At 31.5% G+C, this 21,582-nt stretch overlaps 1 protein-coding gene across 1 annotated transcript; it reads left to right on the top strand.

Annotated features, from left to right (window-relative positions):
• The first annotated feature begins 11,895 nt into the window (after nt 1–11,895).
• LOC125849041 (calcium uniporter protein 2, mitochondrial) lies at nt 11,896–14,053 on the top strand. Its single transcript, XM_049529031.1, has 2 exons — nt 11,896–12,580; nt 13,408–14,053. The coding sequence occupies exons 1-2, from the start codon at nt 11,990–11,992 to the stop codon at nt 13,864–13,866; spliced, it is 1,050 nt and encodes a 349-aa protein (XP_049384988.1). The 5' UTR covers nt 11,896–11,989; the 3' UTR covers nt 13,867–14,053.
• Nucleotides 14,054–21,582: the final 7,529 nt, after the last annotated feature.

Below are 21,582 nucleotides of genomic sequence, written 5' to 3' on the forward strand. Positions count from 1 at the left end.
GACTCATTTATTAGACTCTAAGATGAGATTTTTAACTTTGTTTTTTAGTTTTACTCAATTGTAGTCTATTTAATTTATTGAGTTTGATAGAATTAGTTAAGACTTAGAGTTAATTACTTAGAGTTAGTTAGGAGTTTGTTAACACTGTTGATGTAGTTAGTTACAATTAGTTGGTTATTCTCATGTTTTATCTATGTATATATATACACAGTTGTTGTAAACATTACTCATTCATTGAGAAAGAAATAATGCAGATCCTCTCTTCATTCTAGAATGATCCATTGTATTCTCTGCTCTTGTTTCTCTTTTCTCATTGAGCTTAACCTCCATTAATGGAGGAAGGTCACTAGTTTCAACAATTCAATCTAGAACAATGAAATTGAGAAAGGTCCTAAACTAAGGAGACAAATGCCATCGAACATGTCCAAGGATCAGTATGATCATCTGCTCAACCTCTTGGGAACCCTGCAAGCTGGAAAGAATGGAGTTGACAATTCAGACAACATGTTGAGTGGAGTTGTTAACCTGGCAGGTATACTTGTTTGCTACTCCTCAATGACTGAGATAGATGATCTATCATTTAAATGTACTAGATTAGCTGTTGGCTCATGGATCATAGACTCAGGAGCATCACAACATATGACCTACAATAAAACTATCCTCTAGACCATTAGAACTCTACCCTATCCTTTCCTAATTAGTCTACCAAATTGATATAAAGTTAAAGTAACTAAAATTGGAGATGTTTGTTTGAATCCAGCCTTGACTCTATGTAAAGTGTTGTTTCTACCTAGCTTCAAGTTTAATTTGATATATGTCCATTGTTTGTCTCTACAACTTAAAGGCACAATTAGTTTTAACAAATCTTCTTGTTTATTGCAGGGCCCTTCTCTGAAGAGCCCTCTAGAGCTAGGTAGATCCAAAAATAGTCTATACTTTCTATGCACCAAGTGTCACAATTGTTGTGCTCAGTCTGATGGCATTCATTCACACACACACCAATCTTCAAGTTGTCATTCTATTCCCTCTTTACTTAGTTGTGAAAAACCTTTAGTTGAAAATAAATGTAAAGTTTCACCATCTATTGTAAAAGTTTCACAAACTGCAAATAAAGGAATTTTTGTGGCACACTAGATTAGGACATGTACCCTTTGTAAAGATGAGGAGTATTTCAACCATACTTGTAGATTTTTCCACCAAACAACCCTTTACTTGTGTCATATTCTCCATGGCAAGACAAACCAGAATACCCTTTCCAAAAAGTACAAACACAACTAGTAAGATCTTTGAGTTACTACATGTTGATCTATGAGGACCATACCACATATCAACCCATGATGGCTACAATTACTTCTTGACCATGGTGGATGATTACAGTAGATTAGCATGGACACAACTACTTAGGTGCAAAAGTAATGCACTACAAGCTGTGAAAGTTTTTGTGTGCCTCATAGAAAATCAATTTCAAACCAAATTGAAAACTATCACGACTGACAATGGCCTAGAGTTCACAAGTGGTGAGGCAACAAGATACTGTTAAGAAAAAGGAATTATACATCAGAAATCTTGTCCTCACACACCCCAATAAAATGGGATAGTAGAAAGGAAACATAAATACCTTTTGAAAACAGCAAGAGCCCTCATTTACCAATCCAAATTACGTATGAGGTATTGGGGAGAATGTGTGCTAACTGCTATAGATTACCTACCAAATCACTACTAAATAAGTCATCATATGAACAATTGTACCAAAGAAAACCCATATACTCTCATCTTAGGAGTTTTGGATGTTTATGTTTCCCCACCATTTTAAAAAATCATAAAGGCAAGTTTGAACCAAGGGCAACACCCCATATTTTTGTTAGATATCCTTACAATACAAAATGTTACAAAGTCCTAGATTTGGCCACATAGAGGATTCATATATGCAGAGATGTTTCTTTCCATGAAAATGTTTTTCCTTTTGTTATTGCTCCTGATGGTTCTAGTTTTAACTCTATTCTGAAATTGCTTGTTCATCACCCCAATAAGTTGACTTGTATGCTTAATGAAACAACCACTTTAATCAATGATGAAATGCTGGATACAGACATATTCCATGAGATTATTACTAACCAAGTAACCAACAATATTTCTGATCCCATATTAAACACAGACTCAACTTCACCTAACACTACACCAGCACCACTGCATAATCCTAATCCTTCCATTACTTGTGATGCTCCACCAGTGCCAGCATCTAGAAGAACAAGTAAAACCCTTCATACCCCCAGTTATCTTAAAGAATATAGTTACATTACCTAACCTGCACTCCACCACATCAACACCTGAACAACAACATTCCCTCACTTCATTCATATCAAACCATGAGCATGTTTGTTTTACCACTTTATGTTCTAATAGCCAACAGCTAGTAAAGGCCATTTCACATGAGAGTGAACCTTTTTGTTATGCTGGGGCAATCTTAAATCCTGTTTGTCAAATGAAAATCTGCTCTTTGAAGAGTTTCTTGCATGATCAATTCAAAGTAAAAGATCTTGGCAAGTTATATTACTTCTTAGGACTGGAAATCATATATAAGGATGATGGTGTTCTTCTTTCCCAGAGAAAGTTTACTAATGAGCTTCTGAAGAAGTTTGATATAATCAACTACAGGGTTGCAACATCACCACTTGATTCTACTAAAAAACTTAAAGCCACAGATGGAGAATTGTTATCAGACCCCACTCACTATAGAAAGGTAGTTGAGAAACTTAATTTACTCACAAATACAAGGATGTATATAGCTTTTAGTGTTCAACATCTTAGCTAGTTTATGCAATCCCCTAAAGAACCACACATGAAGGTTACTTATCATGTCCTTAGATATCTGATGCAAGATCCTACTTTAGGAATTTTCATTTCAAACAAGCCTGATCTTACTGTTAGTGCTTACTGTGATTCAGATCGGGCAGCTTGTTCTGATTCAAGGAGGTCAGTTAGTGGGTATTTAGTTCTTGTGGGAGATAGTCCTGTTAGTTGGAAGTCCAAGAAGCAAGCCACGGCGTCACTATCATCTGCAGTGACAGAATACAGGGTTGTGAGACAAGTAGTAGGAGAACTAGTGTGGCTTGAGAGATTACTTAATGAACTGATGGTGCAAAGTTCATTACATATATGTGTGTTTTGTGATAGCCAAGCTGCAATTCATATTGCTAAGAATCCACTTTTCCATGAGAGAACAAAACATATTGCGGTGGATTGTCATTTTGTGAGAGACAAGCTTCAACAAAGACTGATTGCACTCCATCATTTTTCCACAAACTCACAATTAGCAGACATATTTACCAAGGCCTTAACTGGAGTCAAACACTCTACAATTCTAATCAAGTTGTCTGTAATCACACTACCTCCAACTTGAGGGGGGTGATAGAATTAGTTAAGACTTAGATTTAATTAGTTAGAGTTAGTTAGGAGTCTGTTAACACGGTTAAAGTAGTTAGTTACAATTAGTTGGTTAGTTGGTTATTCTCATATTTTATCCATGTATATATATATACACAGTTGTTATATTCATTACTCATTCATTGAGAAAGAAATAATACAAATCCTCTCTTCATTCTAGAATGATCCATTGTATTTTCTGCTCTTGTTTCTCTTTTCTCATTGAGCTTAACCTCCATTAATGGAGGAAGCTCACTAGTTTCAACAATTCAATCGGGAATTTTGTCAGAGTTCGAAATGAATTATTTGTACGTATTTAATAGATATTCAGCACATAAGATTCTAAGAAAAGTTGTTGGCTTTGGATATATTGTAACTTGTAAGCACTGTCTCACGGTAGATTCCTGATTCTTTTCCCGCTAAGAATGTCTCATTTCAGGCCTTTTATAACTAAGTAAATAGTTTCAGTGGTGTATGAAGGCATCGTTTGTTTTAGAAGACTATTTAAAATACTGAGGTGGATATGTGAACAAAATATTCACAGCTTTTTGACATTTAGGTACATTTTTAACTGTTATACGCATTAGAAGATGAATGTTTTGTTTAAGTGGAGGAAGAAGAAAAAGTGGGGGAAGAAGTAACATGTCCCGTTGTTTTGAGTGTTCGGATAATTTTTTCCTAAATGACACGTTCTATAGGCTTAAAATGTGAATTATGATTTGCAGGAATAGGTGACACAGGCCTGAGCAATTGAATGTGTATAGCAGAAGAAAACAACTTTGAGGGGAAAAAAAAGTTAACCAAAGTCAACATTTAGGGTAATCAATCTCGAAATCAAGGTCTGAAAGTTCTTATAGGTTTAGATGGTAATGTAGCACTCTTCAATGAACAAGCATGGACGAGTTTTGAGGGGCTCAGGAGTGATTCAGACACTTAAATTGCATACTAGCCATTCAGAATATTTAAAAGTTGATCACGATTAAATGTGTCTAGACGATCTCAAATCGGTGATTTGAGAGTCTCAGTAGATTCGTACATTATTTTAGGAGTGATGATGATTTGCATATTTGATTTATATCTTAATAAGTTCAGATAAGTCTCAGACACTTAACCTGGGGTGTCATAATTATAAAAAGGTGATACATGATCGTGTAGGTCAAGTGGCTGAAGATCCTGCAATCGCGAATTGGGCTATGCAAATCAAGATTTCTCATTCTGATTTGTTTCCCTATATGATATTTTAAAACGTATATTAAAGAAGCAATGTACTCATTATGTTTATATCTTATTTTGAAGAGGCGTATGAAAAATTGAAATAAACTGAAAATGAAATCTTTAATTAATTTCATTGAACAATTAAGTTTATGTATCTTAGCAATCATTGTAATGCGGAATAGTTCGTTTGGACAATATAAGATCATTATTTTATCAAGAAAGTGTTTTACTTCAAGAGTTGATTATAGGTTTCAAAATTTTATTAATTTTAAAAATCTATTATTGAATATACAAATCATATATTATGGAAATTTAACTTCAAAGTCTACAACTGATATACGCCGATAGATTATGTCTTTTGACTTTTATGTTGAAACTTAAAAGTTTAGATAACCTAGAAAAAACACTAATGTTGAGTATTTGACAAATAAGATTTGGATCGGGTATTTTACTTGTTTTAAACACAACTCATCTTATAATACCAAGGTTGAAGACAATTTTTTAAGGGAAAATTACCTAATGATACAACTTAAGATAATATAATTTCTAAAATTTTCTATCATTGAATTAATTATAAAAATCCTCCTTTTCCTTCTTTCTTTCTTAGCATCCAGTCACATCACTACACCTTTATCAGATACATTATAACTTTGTTTGTGTACAATGTTTCTTGTACAAATGTGATTGTTGATACATAACCCCAATCAATATGAATCTGGCTTATAGTTATGTATCTTATATATAACTTATGCATCGTTTACTATGTAGCAGGCAAAGAAACAATATATCCGCGAGTTCTAAAAAATTTGAGATTATTGTAATTTGAATAACTTTGGAAATAGGACGTAAATAACGCCCAAATTATTAAAGTTTTTGTACAACCCCGTCCACCCTTACGGATGTATTAAAGGCCCAAAACCTGTTTTTCCAAAAACTTTACATATTTCTTGCTTGCAACTTGCAAGGGTCAGGATTACCTCTACTAATTGACCAGCCAATAATATAATGGTCAATAAATCCTTGGAGCTTAATTAAATTAATTTGTCCCTGTTAAATTTTACTAAGCATAAATTGCTTCATTTTCCTCCTATCAATTTCATGCTCACTATTATTTATTCATTATTTTCACGTTGCAAGACTCATTTCTTCTCATTAAACAAAATTTCTTGACAGTGAAATATATTCGAACGGCAAAAGTCGGCTACACTTAAAAAATCAATCTCAGAATCCTTCACAGAATAGTCGGCTAAGATACGTTTTTTTTTTTTGGTTGATTAGACATTACTTTAGTAAAATTCTCGAATTTGTGACGTTCAATCATAGAGAAATATTTAAAATTACTTATATCATTATTACATTTCAATTTTCAACAACTGGAATAAATTGATGTCAAATAATATGCTGTGATACTGACTCATAATATTATTATTCGTCCTTTACTTTATTTTTAATCAATACTTGTTTCTCACTTAATTCTATTTTTAATTGCTTTCTAGTTTTCAATGTCTTGTTCATTTCATTTTTGTTGTTAATACAACAAAAAAGAGGTGTTTTGATTTTATAAATGATCACATAATTTTTAGTTTATTGCACTAAAGTTACTAAACTATTTTTTGTAACAAAAAGATAACTTAATTTTATATAAATATCACGAAAGTCCTTTAGGTATAGTTAAAAGATGATCTAAGCTAGTTGCTACCCAATTCTAATTAATTTCGTGAAGCTTCGACTAACAAGGCAAATTCTTAATTTTTGTCTGCCAACTCTTGTGCTAATTAATTTTCCACTTTGTTGGAGGGAGTAAAAGAGAAGCAAATTAGAATGAGTAATGGGGACATAAATAGTAAACTAATATTTGGTAGTATCCAAGAGCCATTAATATATTAGAGAAAAAATGTAGATTATCTCATTCTAAAACAGACTGGACTCTGCGTCATCCCTATCAACGCTTCTCTAATAATCTTACATTATTTAATTCTCTTCCAATTCTATTGCTTTTGTCAAATTATTGTGCGTTGATCTCATCCTTCCCCATCTCATTCCATACGATATTCATATTAAGATTCGATTTATATTCTCATTTCATACGATATTCATATTAAGATTCGATTAAATTTAAATGTACATAGAAAACTCTCTATATTAAAAGTAACATGTTTTACAATAAAGTCAATTTTATATGTGGCTAGACTCAGTGATTAAAGATAAAGGAATACTTACTGCTCGATCACAGTGGTTCTCCAACTCCTTTTTGCATTATCTCCATGTTGCTGCCTGGCATCATTACTATATAAGTCTTTTCTATTTATTTTATATATTTATATATACATATAAATAAATAAATAACTCCCTTTGGACTTGGCTTCCATGGTTGGGGTTGTTAGAGTGTCTCCATTCCACGTTTTTCTTTCCTTAAGCTTTGGGACAAGCAATGGGATATGCTTGTTGACCTAATTAATAAAGCAAAAAGTCAAAACATGTTTTTTTTTAAAATATAGAATGGCAAGAGGTTAAAAGAGAAAAAAAGGAAGGAAAAGAGAAGGTTAACAAGAGTTTGAGAATAACCAAGGGAGGTAGCAACCATTTTCAAAAGGTGATTTTGCCTTTCTAATTTATGACGCGTCATTGGGATCAAGGGGGGTAACAATCCGTGGCGAATTCAAAAGTTTATGATTTTTATACAATAATTTTAATTTAATATTAATATAATATAAGTAAAAGACGTTGAATTCACGTAAATTCATAGGTCATAACTCACAAACTAAATTGGTGTTAAAGTCGGTGACATCGTAACTTGTTGAACATAGTGGAGGCCTAGGTCATATCTCCTCACATTCTAGTAATATTCAAAAGATGATACAATAAAACCTCACTAAATTAATATTCGGTTAATTAATAATCTCTCTAAGATAATAATTTCCTCCGGTCCCGACTTGGGCCAATGGAAAAAAATCACTCATTTCAATAAGATAATAAGTTAATATATTTTCAGAAGACCCCTATATAAATATATGGTCTCATTAATATTATAAATTAATAATTCCTTAAAGGTACAAATATATCTAAGAAAATTTAGTGAAATATGATTCTATTATGTTCTGTTTTTTGTTAAAATTTAAATCTAGTTGAGGCTCATCTCTAACTTTTCTTATTGCATCCAAAAGTTTCGGTGTTGTCTTTTCTAATTGCACCATAAAACTGTGAAAAGTTCTAGAAGCAAGTGTCTCCTTATGCGTAACTGGTTCCAAAGTATTGCATCATCTTCAACTTTATCATCAATAATGTTTTTCCAATTATATCCACAATTTGTTCTAAGCTCTAAGCCTCTAAACATGTATCATTTTCACCAATCCAATATGTTATTGACATCCATTTTATTGCGGTAACTGAGATCATTAATTATGACCTCAAGTTCATGGAAGACATTTTCACAAGTGGGTTCTTTCAAATTCTTTGAGATTTCATCCCTAAACAATTTTTTCGGTGTCGAAACACTCTTTAAACTAATAAATATTAATTTATTGATTAAATAATACCTCTACAAAATAATAGTATTTTATGGTCCCTCCTATATTAATTTAGAGAGGTTTTACTGTACTTACTCCTGTTTATCTTCCCAACGTTTGCAATAGTGTGTTTTTAAGTTAGGAGAATGAATCATGAAATGTATATTTAAATTCATTATTTACCGTTATACAAAACCTGATATTGAGATACTGAATTTTACCAAGCTGACCACTATATTCACGTTTTCAAGATTTGAGTGTCAATTGTTTATGTAATTCAACAAACTATTCATGATTTTTATCATACATATCTCGATCAAATTTAATTAGTAATTTAAGAAACTATAATTAGAATTGTCATGTAGATTCAGATAAGATTATTATGTTCAATTTTATTACCATTCCTTTATTTACGTAAACAAAAAGGAAAGAAATTGACTTCTATGATCAACAAACGGCTAATCGTCCATATTTGTGGTGAAACGTTCACGTTTTTAGTAGATAGAATTAATCTTATAACATGTGTATTACACAGATTATTAAACATTAATTTCATAGTCAGCATTTACTAAGTATTCTATATTCAATGTGTAAAAACAAAACAAAATAAAATACATAAACACCCACCATCAATATTTTAATATATGTGGAAAAACGTTCACATTTCCTTGTAATCAAACTAATTTTATAGAAAAATAATTAATCTTTTACTTTACCGTTTTCAACTAATAAGTCAATGTATATATCATAATTATCAGCATTTACTATTCTATATTCATTATGTATGTGAAAGGAAAAGGAACAAAAGATAATTAAAAAACCCCAACATTATTCGTCCACCTAGGATATATGTGGCGCAACGTTCAAGTTTAATTTTCCAATGGTAACTAAATTAATGGTTTACCATAATTCAACATTAATTATCTCATTATCCAGAGTGCAAAAGCAAAAAGATGAAAGAGAAGACAGGATGATACTTGAAAAGATTTATTGAAAAAATTTCTTACCTTTATTAAGCGGTAATTTGGTAAATAAGTTAACAATTTAAAGTATGTTATCTCATTTTATTATATGCATAATGTTCCATAACCCATCAAATATTTGTTTCATTTCATAATGATACGTATAATTAAAGGAGGAAATATATTATGTGTAATCAATTTATCTATCTGGTTAGTGTCAGATAAATGCACAATCTTTTTTTTTTCAAAATACAAGTAATTGGAAGTCTGATAGGAATCAAGTCAATAATTTAAGTGTTTAATGGAATTTACTGACAAATTTAAGAGTTTATTGAGTATAGCCCGATAGTGAAATCCATAATTATAGTATAAACTTTTACCAATTTGTCCAGCTTGGATATATGTGGTGACACGTTTGTGTTTCCTATAAATTGGGCCTCATAGTCAAGTCTTTGTGCATGTTGACCTAAAACAAAGCAAAAAAGGCAAGAGGTTAAAGAGGAAAGGAAAGAGAAGGTTACCAAGAGTTTGAGAATAACCAAGGCAGGTTGCAACCATTTTGAAAGGTGATTTTGCCTTTCATTAATGACTCTTCATTGGGCCAAAGGGTACACCCTTAAGTTAATGTCTTTCAAAATATCGCAGTGAGTAAATATATTTGTGACCTAGAGATAAAATGATAAATTCATTATATCAATAATTATTTTCTTAATAAGTGTATCAAGTCAAAAAATTTAACAAATAAGAAGGGACTACAAGAGTAATTAATAATCAGTGGTAAAGTCAAAAGTTTATTATTTCTATACAATTATTTCAATTTAATACATATATAATATGAATAAAAAATCGTCGGATCTACATGTAAAACTCATAACAGTCACAAACTAAATTCATCTTTGTTGAGTTTCTTCTAGTGAAGGTCATATTTCCTCCTCACTTTCTAGTAGTATTCAAAAGTTAATACCCAGTCAAATTCGTTCTTTTAACTTTCATAACCTATTTAAAGTAAAGAGGACGAATTCTGAAATGTATATTTTAAATTTATTATTTGCACTTTTACAAGAAATGATCTTGATTTTCTGAGTTCTACCGAATTGACAATTGTATTCATCTTTTTTATGATTGACTCTTAACCATTTAAGCAACTCAACAATGAACAAACTATACATGATTCTATCATACATATCTCGACCAAATTCAATTATTAATATTTAAGAGACTATAACTAAAATTTCCCTGTAAATTCAGATTCTAATAAACTTAAAGATTATTTCGTTAAATTTTATTACCATTCCTTTAATTATGTAAAAATAAAAAAGGAAAAAGATTTACTTTCACGGTCAACAAACGGCTAATTATCCACCTAGATATATGTGGCGAAACGTTCACGTTGTAGTAGCAAGAATTAATCTTTTACAGATAATTCAATGTTAATTTCATAGTCAGCATTTACTAAGTATTCTTTATTCATTTGTAATAAATAAATTCAATACCCACCATCAATATTTTACCAATTTGACCACCTAAAGATATAGTATGTGGCAAAACGTTCACGTTTCCTAGTAATTATATTAATCTTTTACTCTTACCATATTCCACTGATGATTCAATGTAAATCTCATATTCAGCATTTACTATTCTCTATTCGTTGTGTTAAAAAAAAAATATTTAGAAAATATCAAACTCCACCGTTATTCGTCCACCTAGGATTTATGTGGCCTAACGTTAAATGGGTACGTAGTTCAACATAAATCTCATTATCAAGATTTTGCTAGAGTATTATTTATTCATATTGTGTAAAAACAAAAAGAAAGAAAAAATATGTAACAAAAAGAAAGAAAAAACAGAATACATAGACAGGGATTCAAAATTTATTAGTAAAGTATTTAAATTACTAGTCACTAACTTATGATAATAAATAATTTTTATTCAAGATTTTGAAATGGCTTCTTTACATGTACATTTTAATCAATATATGTGGCGACACGTTTGCGTTTCCTAGAAATTGGGCTTTATAGTCAAATCACTCTTTCTATGTTGGCTATCTAAACACGTCAGCACATAACTCTTATCCTACACACACTTGACCAATTCTTATATTGCTTCCCTCCCTAACCAAAACGTGTAAATCATTAGTATTAACTTCTTAAGTATTATTACACCACAACATATAATCCCCACCCCGTGACTTATTTTCTAACACTCCGACGCTTGTCTTGCGTTCAATTCTAACTGGCCACTTGTACGCTCATTATAGTTACTCTTCAAGAAATATCTAATAAGTAGTAGTCATATCACATGAATTATTCAACAAATTAAATTATACAGATGAAAATAAATAATCCCTAAATTTGCTCTCCCTAACAAGAACAAAATAAATAAAAACAACAGAAAGTGAAGTGATCTTTTATCATGTTGCCTCGTATTGCGGGGATATTCTTTTTCTACTGCGAATATCTCTGCGGGTATACTTTTACTTATCCACTGAAAATTCAAAATTTTCTCTTGAATGAATATTTACATTATTTTTAGGAGATAATTGAAAGAGTACTAGTTTAAATGCTTCTTTTTATTTGGAGCGATCAAACAAATAGTCCTTATACTTTTTTCTTTTAAAAAAATATTATTATTAAATGATAAAATTATTTTAAAATTATCAAGATAAACATGACAAGTAAAACAAGTCGGAGTGAGTAATTACCACGTCAGTTTTCAAAATTTTAACGTAGAAGCTGGCTGTCAATTCGCCCCATAGAATGGACCTATAAATAGTCCAACTCATGGCTTCTTTCTTCATCATCGTTGAACAATCCAAATCCTAAACCAAAATCTCCCATTTATTCAAATCAATTTTTTCTCTCTTTCTGAAACCTCTTATTATCAATGGCGTTCAAAAAAACTCTAGCTCAGCGTCTTTCCAATGTATACAAAACCACCGGTTTTTCCATTTCTGCTTGTCGCATATCTTCATCATCCATGTCAGCCAGAAAGCTGGTCCCTCCTCATCCTGACGACAAAATCGCTCCAGATCCCGGAGATAATGGAATTTTCCGGCGATTCATCCAGCGGCGACTCATTAACACATACCCGGCGACTTCGCCGGAGCTCCGTTCACTACCTATCGGTGAAAGTCTCATCGAGAAAATCCGTGAAATGGATGTCAACAGAAGCAGGATCAAACTCGATGGCTTCCTGCCGCCGCTAGAGATGCGGCCGGAACCGGAGCCGGAGATAACGACGGAGGGGAAATTGACGGTGGCTGATGCGAAGAAGCTGTTAAAAATATCACAATTGGAAATGGTGAAATTGAGGCTAAAGCAAACTGAAAAGAATTGTATTTCGTACCCGGAATTTGTTCAGATCTGCTCTGGAATTAGTTCGAACAATGATTTAGGCATAGAATTCGCGAAGATTCTAGATGATTCTGGAACTGTGCTTGTTCTGGGAAACGTTGTGTTCCTCAGGCCTGATCAGGTTGGTTTTCTTTCACTTTTTTTCATTCTTCTTTTATCAATTAATCTTTTCTCTATGCTTTTGACAGATACACATTAAGATAAATTGCTATTCGTTGGTAATTAGCAGCATTAATATAGAAAAAAAAATGCATTATCGAAAACTGATAGTAGCATTTTCGTGTTTTTTCTCCAGACAGGAAAATGAAACAAAGTTACTCCCAGATCTCTAAAACGAGATGGTGATTTTTATAAAGGAGTGGACCAGTTCGGATCATTTTCAAAGACCCAAAATTTTCTTCCTGAACACCTTCAAGACCTTTATGATAGTTCGCATATAGGGAACAGAGTCAAAAATACCTTTAAACCATGTGAAGTTGGTTAGGAGGAAAATGACATCCAATTATTGTGGAGTCTATGAATAAAGGGAAAACGTACGAAATAGTTGTTATCTATTCATAGTTCCTCGTTCAAGTTGTTATCTATTACTTGACGTTAGAGAACTCTTTAGGAAAATTAGCAAATGAATTTTGTGAGAATTAGTTTGCCTAGTTCTAGAGAAGTCCCATATGTCAATTCTAGCATGTTCATATAATTCATGAGTTTTACAATTTAGGGAGGCGCTATACAATAGCTAGGTAGATAGTAGCACTTATTGTCACAACTTAGGTTAGGAAAATGTCAATTTTAAACCTTTTTTCCTATTCCAAACTGATATATATATTATTTTATTTTAAGAAATACTATTTGTATACCACCATATATGAGCTATATTTTTATTCGAAGCAGTGTCAGATGGTGACTATTGTCAAGTGGAGTGTTAGTTTTACCCAAACGTTTTGTTTACAGGTAGTGAAAACTCTACAAAGCCTATTGCCAATCCCCGCGACGACGAACCAAAACGACCCACAAATGATGAAGGAGTTCAACCAAATGGAAGAGGAAAAAACAGCAATTGACAGAAAAGCAGAGTCATTGGTGCGTAGAGAATTATGGTGTGGGCTAGGCTACTTTGTCATTCAAACAGCAGCATTCATGAGATTGACATTTTGGGAACTCTCATGGGATGTCATGGAACCAATTTGCTTCTATGTTACATCATTTTACTGCATGGCTGGTTATACTTTCTTCCTAAGGACGGCGAAAGAGCCTTCTTTCGAAGGATTTTTCCAGAGCCGGTTTGTTGCTAAGCAAAAACAACTCATGAAGCTTCGGAATTTTGATCTTCAGAGGTATAACAAGCTCAAAAGAGCTTGTTATCCTCAATCGTCGATGGCGCATTCTGAAAAAACCTTAACGTTTAAATGAACATTTTGTTAGGTAGAAGAATTTATTTTAGGAATAGTTAAGAAGGGAGTGCAAACGAGACATCAATTAGTCTCTCTGTTTTTTTCTTCCCTTTTTTTGGTTTAATTTTTAACTTTCAATGTAACGGTCAATGTATATGCAAATGAAGAGGAATTTCCAAATATAAAAATGTGTTTTACCCAAAGTATATGTTCCATTTTGCACTTGCCTTCGTGGTGCTTAGTCAGATTTTCATTATCAAAATAATTAAATTAAAAACAACGCTCCTAAATAAATATATAAAAATAGATAATTAATTATTATATAGTAGTACTATATAATAATTAATTAATAGAGATAAACCCCACCAGATCTGTATTTGATCCAAACGAATATGCCAAGAAAGAGAGAGTTGATTAGGGGGAAGTAATATCCTTTACATTATTCTTGGAGATTGTTGGGGAATATTGAATAGGACAAACTAAAAATGCTGGAGTTCATTATTTAAACAATCACTCAACTATTTGAAATTATCTCGTAAAATTATTTTCTTCTTTTTAAACAAAAAATCCCACATAATTAGTCTTTATAGCACTCAAAAAATCATTCAACCAAATTACTCAATCATTCCGATGTCCGAATATATATTTTACCCTCTAAATCTGGTTGAGTGATCTTCTGAGTGTTGTGTTTGTACTAAGAAAATTGGAATAATTGAGTGATCATTTAAGTAATGAATTCTGAAATGCAACAATTTCAAACAAATGCACAACAACTACATGTATTCTTTTAAAACTAAAAATTGTAACCACCTTGATCAATTAAGAACCCACGACCACTAACATTGTTAAAAAGTCTCACATCAATTTCAAGGCAGAGCATGTATGTTCGAGTTCAATCGAATTCAATAATTTTAATTTTAATTTTAAATTTGAAGTAACAAATTCATTAAATATATATAAATTATTAATTTCAAATTCAATAACTTACAAATATTATAATTTTAAATTTATAACTTTAAATTTTAACTCCGCGTCTTATCGATAGATATTTTGTTCTATGAGCAGGGGAAGGTGCTCTTTGTGCCAGACACATTCACGTTCCTCGTAGTTAGCTAAAAAAAAAAACTCCTCCTTTAATAGGCATTTGGATAATATTTGAACTTAATTAGTATATATAATTTTTTTAAAACAAGTCTGATATATTCGGAAGTTTAATAATTGTATTTAAATTAGTAATGTATATTATTCGGATTAAATCGAAAATCAAATCTAATGTTTATGGGCGAAAGTGAAATTTGGCCCTTGTGCGGCAACTTACTTGTTACTATGATTTTGCTGACAATTTCAAAATTCAATGTTGTACGCTAAAACTATTTTGACCCAAATGATATGAAATTACTTGTTTTTATAAAAATAAAAAATAAAAAAATTGCAATATATATAATACTTCTACTATTCTTATTTATATGTTGTCTTTACTACAAATGGACGTTCCTTAATATTTGTCATTTTACAAAATTAATGCATAAATGACAATATTCTTCCTATTATATCCTTGAGAGTTATTATCCATGCAAATATGAATTTGACCAACATAGAAAAATAAAATGATTAATTTATGTTTATTTGTCAATTTAATTAATCAAAATAAATTAATTTATGTTCATTTATTGAAAACTTGACTTCAAGAAAACACTAAAATAAGGATATAATGATAAAACTTCCCTAATTTATTAAGAGATGCTAAATAAAAAATGATGATATATAAATGAAAACAGAGAAAATAATAAAAAAGAAGAGAAAGCAGCTCCTCCCGAAAAACTTCAGACAAAGCGAAGCCCAAGAACGTAGGAAATATTATCTAGTTTTTGTTCTGGTCAATTTCTCAATAAATGAACATAAATTAATTATTTTAATTAATTAATTAATTTGATCAATAAACATGAATTAATCATTTAATTTTTCTATGTTGGTCAAATTCATGCTTTCAAGGATAATAACTCTCAAGGGTAAAGTAGGAAGAATAGTGTCATTTTTTCATTGATTTTGTGAAGTGATAAGTACTCCCCCTGTCCAACAATACTTGCTCACTATTGACTTTGCACACCTTTTAAGAAGATATAAATAGAAGAGTAATTTCACTATATCACTCTTTGAATATAATTAATAGAATGTCTTGAAAAATGTAATAGAGAAATGAATATAATTAAGTATAAATTATAGGAACCACATATTATAAGTACTAAATAACATCCTATCTCTTCTTGTTTTCTATTTACCAAAAATCCCTTAAAAATGATGTTTGCGGGATACATAGCGTTGTGCACGGGATACATTAGGTTTGATACATTCCACATAGCGGGATACATAGCATTGTGCACGGGATACATTAGGCTTGATACATTCCACATAGCGGGATACATAGCGTTGTGCATGGGATACATGGGGGATACATAGCGTTGTGCACGGAATACATAGCGTTTGATGCATTCCACATAGCGGGATACATAGCATTGTGCATGGGATACATGCGGGATACATAGGTAAATAAGGGATTTTTGAAATTTTTGAAATAAGTAGGGATAAATGGATATTAAGGTAAGTAAAGGAGTGTAGTTAAGTAATTTGTCCTATAATTAATTAGTAATAAGGGTAAATTAAGAAATAAGTGTAAAATTATCCAATGATTTCATAAAGTAGACAAGTATTGTTAGACATCCAAAAATAGTATAGTGGACAATTATTGTTTGACGGGGGGAGTATTAAGGACCATCATTTTTAGTAAGGACGACATGTTTAGTACTTGTCCACTATATTAAAAATAGTTGTTCAAAATACTTGTTCAGTTTAGAAAATAAAGAGATAATTTTTCCTTTTGTGTTTTATACATTTCTCAAAATATTAAATTCAATGTATTCAAAGGGTAATATAGTAATATCACCCACAATATTTATTGTTTCTTAAGATGTGTATCAAATTAATAGTGAACAACGATTGTTGAGCAGATAGAATATTTATCAATCAACTTACATAGTAAATAATTAATAATTTACTACACCCTCCGGTCACTTTTACTTGCCATATTTGAATCTGACACACCATTAAAAAAAACAATACTAAGTAGTATGACTATTTTACCACACTATCCTATTTATTGATGTTTAATATTAGGTCTTGAAATATAACTTAGGGAATAAGTAATTAATACTAAGGGTAAAATATGAAAAAAAATTTATCTTTTCTTGATATGTTAAAAATGTCAAGTAAAATAACAGTGAATAAGTAAAAGCGGATGATGAGAGTATTAAAAATTAAAATTTACAATAAATACCAAAAAGAAATCTATATCAATTAGTATGAAACTATCCATATCTATAACTTAAAAAAAAGTGAGTGAGAAACTAAATAAGAGAATGTAAAAACTTAGAGTATTTTTTATATCAGATCATTAAATACATAATATGTGTAGTTAACTTTTATTTTTATTTAATTGAATTACCTAAACATAATAAATCAAATAGGTTTAACATAAATATTAAGTAAAAACAAATATTTATCATTTGATAAGATGAGGAGGATAATAACAAAGGGAAGCAGCCAAGAGGTGCAGTTTATGGTCAACGGTCGTTTGGTTACAACTTGAGGTCAACAAAATATTTCAGTACGTACATATATATTTTTTCATTCCTACGCGTTTAGTTGACATTTTTATTTGCAGTATAAAAAACAATAATAAAATTTATGTCGTAGTATTTGCTATATCTTAGACCGGGACAGATTTAGTAAAGGTTACATTGTTTATATATGGTTAAAATTATTATTTATATGTAGTAGATGTTAAACTCCCTTTAGCTTCTTCGTGCATTACTTTTTCATATTTTAAACTCTCTTAGTGAAAATTTTGATTGTGTCGTTGATTTTGGGTCTACAAATTTATATATTAAAGCCTTAAGCAATTAAATTCTTAAAAATTACACCATTATTCCCAGCTTTCTTTTATGATAAGATCAACTAATTAGACCCAAGAATCAGGGGATGAAGTTTTATTCCAAGATTATTATTTTTTGTGTCTAATAATACAACAGTCTTACGTTAATTAATTAACAATTATACACCCTAAAAATTAATCTTTTATAGCGCCAATGGCTTGTTCATCACATTTACATCTTTAATGTATACCGTGCATTTGATTATGTATCATTATTAACATACATTAATTAGTTTAATTAGAGTACACGGATTATAGAGTTTGCCAAATATTTTAAGCACCATTCATGTGAAGAAGCCCTATTTCTTTGAACATAATTAATACCTACCACAAGCTTTTGCAGCAAAAACTATTTCTAGATTGATTCCTAAAACTAATAATTTAAAGAATTATTAAATTCTCAATTAGTAATGGTTGTATTTTTGGAGAAAAATTAGGAGTAAAATAATGGATCAGGACAAGACAACAAGAGAACAAGAGGTGAAAGAAATGACTCTATTAAGATATTTTATTTTTTATTTATCGATCTCCAATGTAACTGAATGAGTACTCGTAACTGAATAGGATCATATAACTAAAAAAACATTTGTAATGGGCAGCATAACCATTCTGCCTCCTCCACTTAATAATTTTCTGGTCTCCATTCCGTTTTAAAAGTATTTAGTAGACAGAAATAATCTATTAAATAACAATTAATTGAGAAAAATGTGATTTTGGTAGCGATCAATAATAAATTTTAATTTTAATTTCAATTAGTAGAATTGTGAACTTTTGGACCCTGTTGATCTGTGCAGCAATGGATTTTGGGCTTATGAATCGAAAATTTGTTCAATTGGATCTCTTTCACACACCAATCCATTCGCACCTCATACAGAAAGCCCACAATCCCCCCACCCCCGATAGGTCCAAATTGTTATATTTACTATACACAACTATAATTCAAAATAATTACAATTCATAGTTATAACTTATATTATTGGTAGAGTTTCATAACAAATTTCCCTCTTGCTCTCTTCTTCTCTCACTCGCCTCTCTCTGTCCTCTCTTGCTCGCATCCCCCAGTCTATCTCTTCCGACTCTAGATTGCCTCCCCCATTTTATCTCTTCCCTCTCAAGATTGCCTCCCCATATCAGTAAATACACAAGACAACAGATGAATATATATTGTTATCTCATGTATTCATATTAGCAAACCAGAAATGATAAAAGATGAAAAGAAAAACACAAAGAACTATCCGAGTCAACCCATTGTGTGTCCTTAAGAAATTTAATCCCCTCAAGTACCTGAAGTTGCAGATTAATTCCTTCCAAGATAAAACGGATTAACCATTAAAGAAGTAGCGGTACCTCAAACTTCGATAATTTCAACCAACTCAAAAGGACAGCAACGAATCACACATACAAACACAATCGATCGATCGATTTTATTTTGTAAGAAATGTATGCAAAAGAAGGGAAGAATTCGATGCAAAAAAATGAGAGAAAGCCTCTCTATTTATAGCCAACAAAGGGTAAAGGTCATAACCCTTTGGAAAGAAGACAACATTTCAGAAAGGTCACAACACTTTGGAAAAGGTACAACCTTTCAAACGGTCACAACCTTTTAGAAATGACACAACCTTTCATAAAGGTCACAATCCTTCGGCATAGTCATAACCCTTCAGGAAAGTCACAGCCCTTCATTTCATGTTCACACCTTTAAAACCCAACAATCCCCTACATGCATAGGGAATGACTATTGTTAAAACATATGCGTGAAAAACTGTGTGATTCGTAAGTAAGGATTGATTGCATCTGGATAAGTGGGTTTCCCTTTGAACTTTCCATAGTGAACATATATAGAATATACTCGGTCAATCGGTAGATCTGATATCTTTGAACCGTCGAGCTTTGGTGTATACCTAAACAACATAAGTCATGCAATTAACCCTTGAACTGTTTTTGGTTCTCATTGTTTTGTTCGTTTTAGCCATGAACACGTCATGGTTTATAAGTGCGTAGAGAACTGGCCTTATCAGATTCTCCTTGAAGTGGCTTACACTTCACACTTACATAAGTGATTTCTAAATGTGTTATCCCATAGATACACCATTTGATATGCCCTGTATCAAACTTAGAAACCATTAAAAAGTCCTAATGACTTTATCTTTGTTACTGAACATTGTCTTATCAAAAGAATGGACCATAAATAATATTTTGACAATGTTGAACCGTCATCAATGACTTTGTTTGATCTCCTTGAACCTAGATCTTGGGATCTCCAGTCTTCTAGGTAGAGTTACCGCCACAATGACTTGTCCTCGGCCATAGTCCCATTCCCTTTGATAATCTATCAACTCCCTCTCTAGTTAGGCCTTTTATAAGTAGATCCGACACATTATCCATCGACTTTAAATAGTCAATTATGATAATTCCACTAGAGAGTAGTTCTCTAACGATATTATGTCTACGTCATATATGACGAGACTTTCCGTTAAACATCATGCTCCATGCCCTACCGATTGCAAATTAACTCTCACAGTGTATGCATACTGGAGCTAAAAGGTTTGGGCCAAAAAATTTTCAAGAATTTTTGAAGTCATTCAACTTCTTCACCGGCCTTATCTAGAGTGATAAACTCAGATTTCATAGTAGAGCGAACGATACATTTCTGCTTGGAAGATTTCCAAGAGACTGCTCCTCCACCAAGAGTAAATATATATCTACTCGTGGATTTTACTTCATTTGACCTGATGATTCAATTTGCATCACTATATTCTTCAAATACTGTTGAATATTAGTTATAATGCAAAGCAATGGTTTTTTTTAAAGTGTGTTTTAAATACTCCAAAACTCTTTTCATTGTCATCCAATGAGTTTGATTGAGATTACTCGTGAACCGACTCAGTTTACTAATAGCACATGCTATATCTGATTGTATACACTTCATGATATATATCATACTTCTCAATACTCTAGCACAATCCAATTGTGAGTCACTTTTGCCTTCATTCTTTTGAAGTACAAATCTCACATTTATTGGAGTCTTGGCAATATTGAAATCCAAATGCTTGAACTTGTCAAGTACATTATCAATCACATCAGTAACTTCAATGTCTTTCATATCGAAGTTACTTTCTAGCATATGCTTAGTAGCATTTATGTCAGAAATGTCTCTTTTGATGACCAATATGTCATCAGCATAAAAACAAACAATGACCTTGTGATTTGGAGTTTCTTTAATGTAAAAACATTTATCACATTCATTAATGTTGAATTCATCATAGTTTGGACAAACTTCGCATGTCATTATTTGAGCACTTATTTTTAGTCCACAAAGTGACTGAACAAGTTTATAGACTTTTTTTTCTTTACCAGGAACCACAAAGCCCTCAGATTGTTCCATGTAAATTCCTTCCTCAAATTCTCCATTTAAAAAAAAATGTTTTCACATCCATTTTGATGAAGTTGAAGGCTATATACCGTAACTAGCACAATTAACATCTGAATTGATGTAATCCTAGTTAGTGGCTATTATGTGTCAAAATAATCAAAACTTTTTTATTGTCTAAAGCCTATGACAACAAGTCTTGCTTTGTATTTGCCAATAGTTTCATCAACTTTCTTTTCCTTTTGTAGATCCACTTTGAACCCAAAGGTTTATTTCTTGGAGGAAGATCAATCAACTCTCAAAAGTGGTTTCTCATGATTGAATCTATCCTACTATTGACAGCCTCTTTCCAAAAAGAATGAGTCCACAGAAGACGT

The sequence above is a fragment of the Solanum stenotomum genome, chromosome 12 (assembly GCF_019186545.1).
Source record: "Solanum stenotomum isolate F172 chromosome 12, ASM1918654v1, whole genome shotgun sequence".
Taxonomy (NCBI): Eukaryota; Viridiplantae; Streptophyta; class Magnoliopsida; order Solanales; family Solanaceae; genus Solanum; species Solanum stenotomum.

Coding starts and splice junctions, on each gene's coding strand:
- LOC125849041 (XM_049529031.1), top strand. CDS start 11,990: ATGGCGTTCAAAAAAACTCTAGCTCAGCGTCTTTCCAATGTATACAAA. Junction 12,581..13,407: donor TGTTCCTCAGGCCTGATCAG/GTTGGTTTTCTT, acceptor TTTTGTTTACAG/GTAGTGAAAACTCTACAAAG.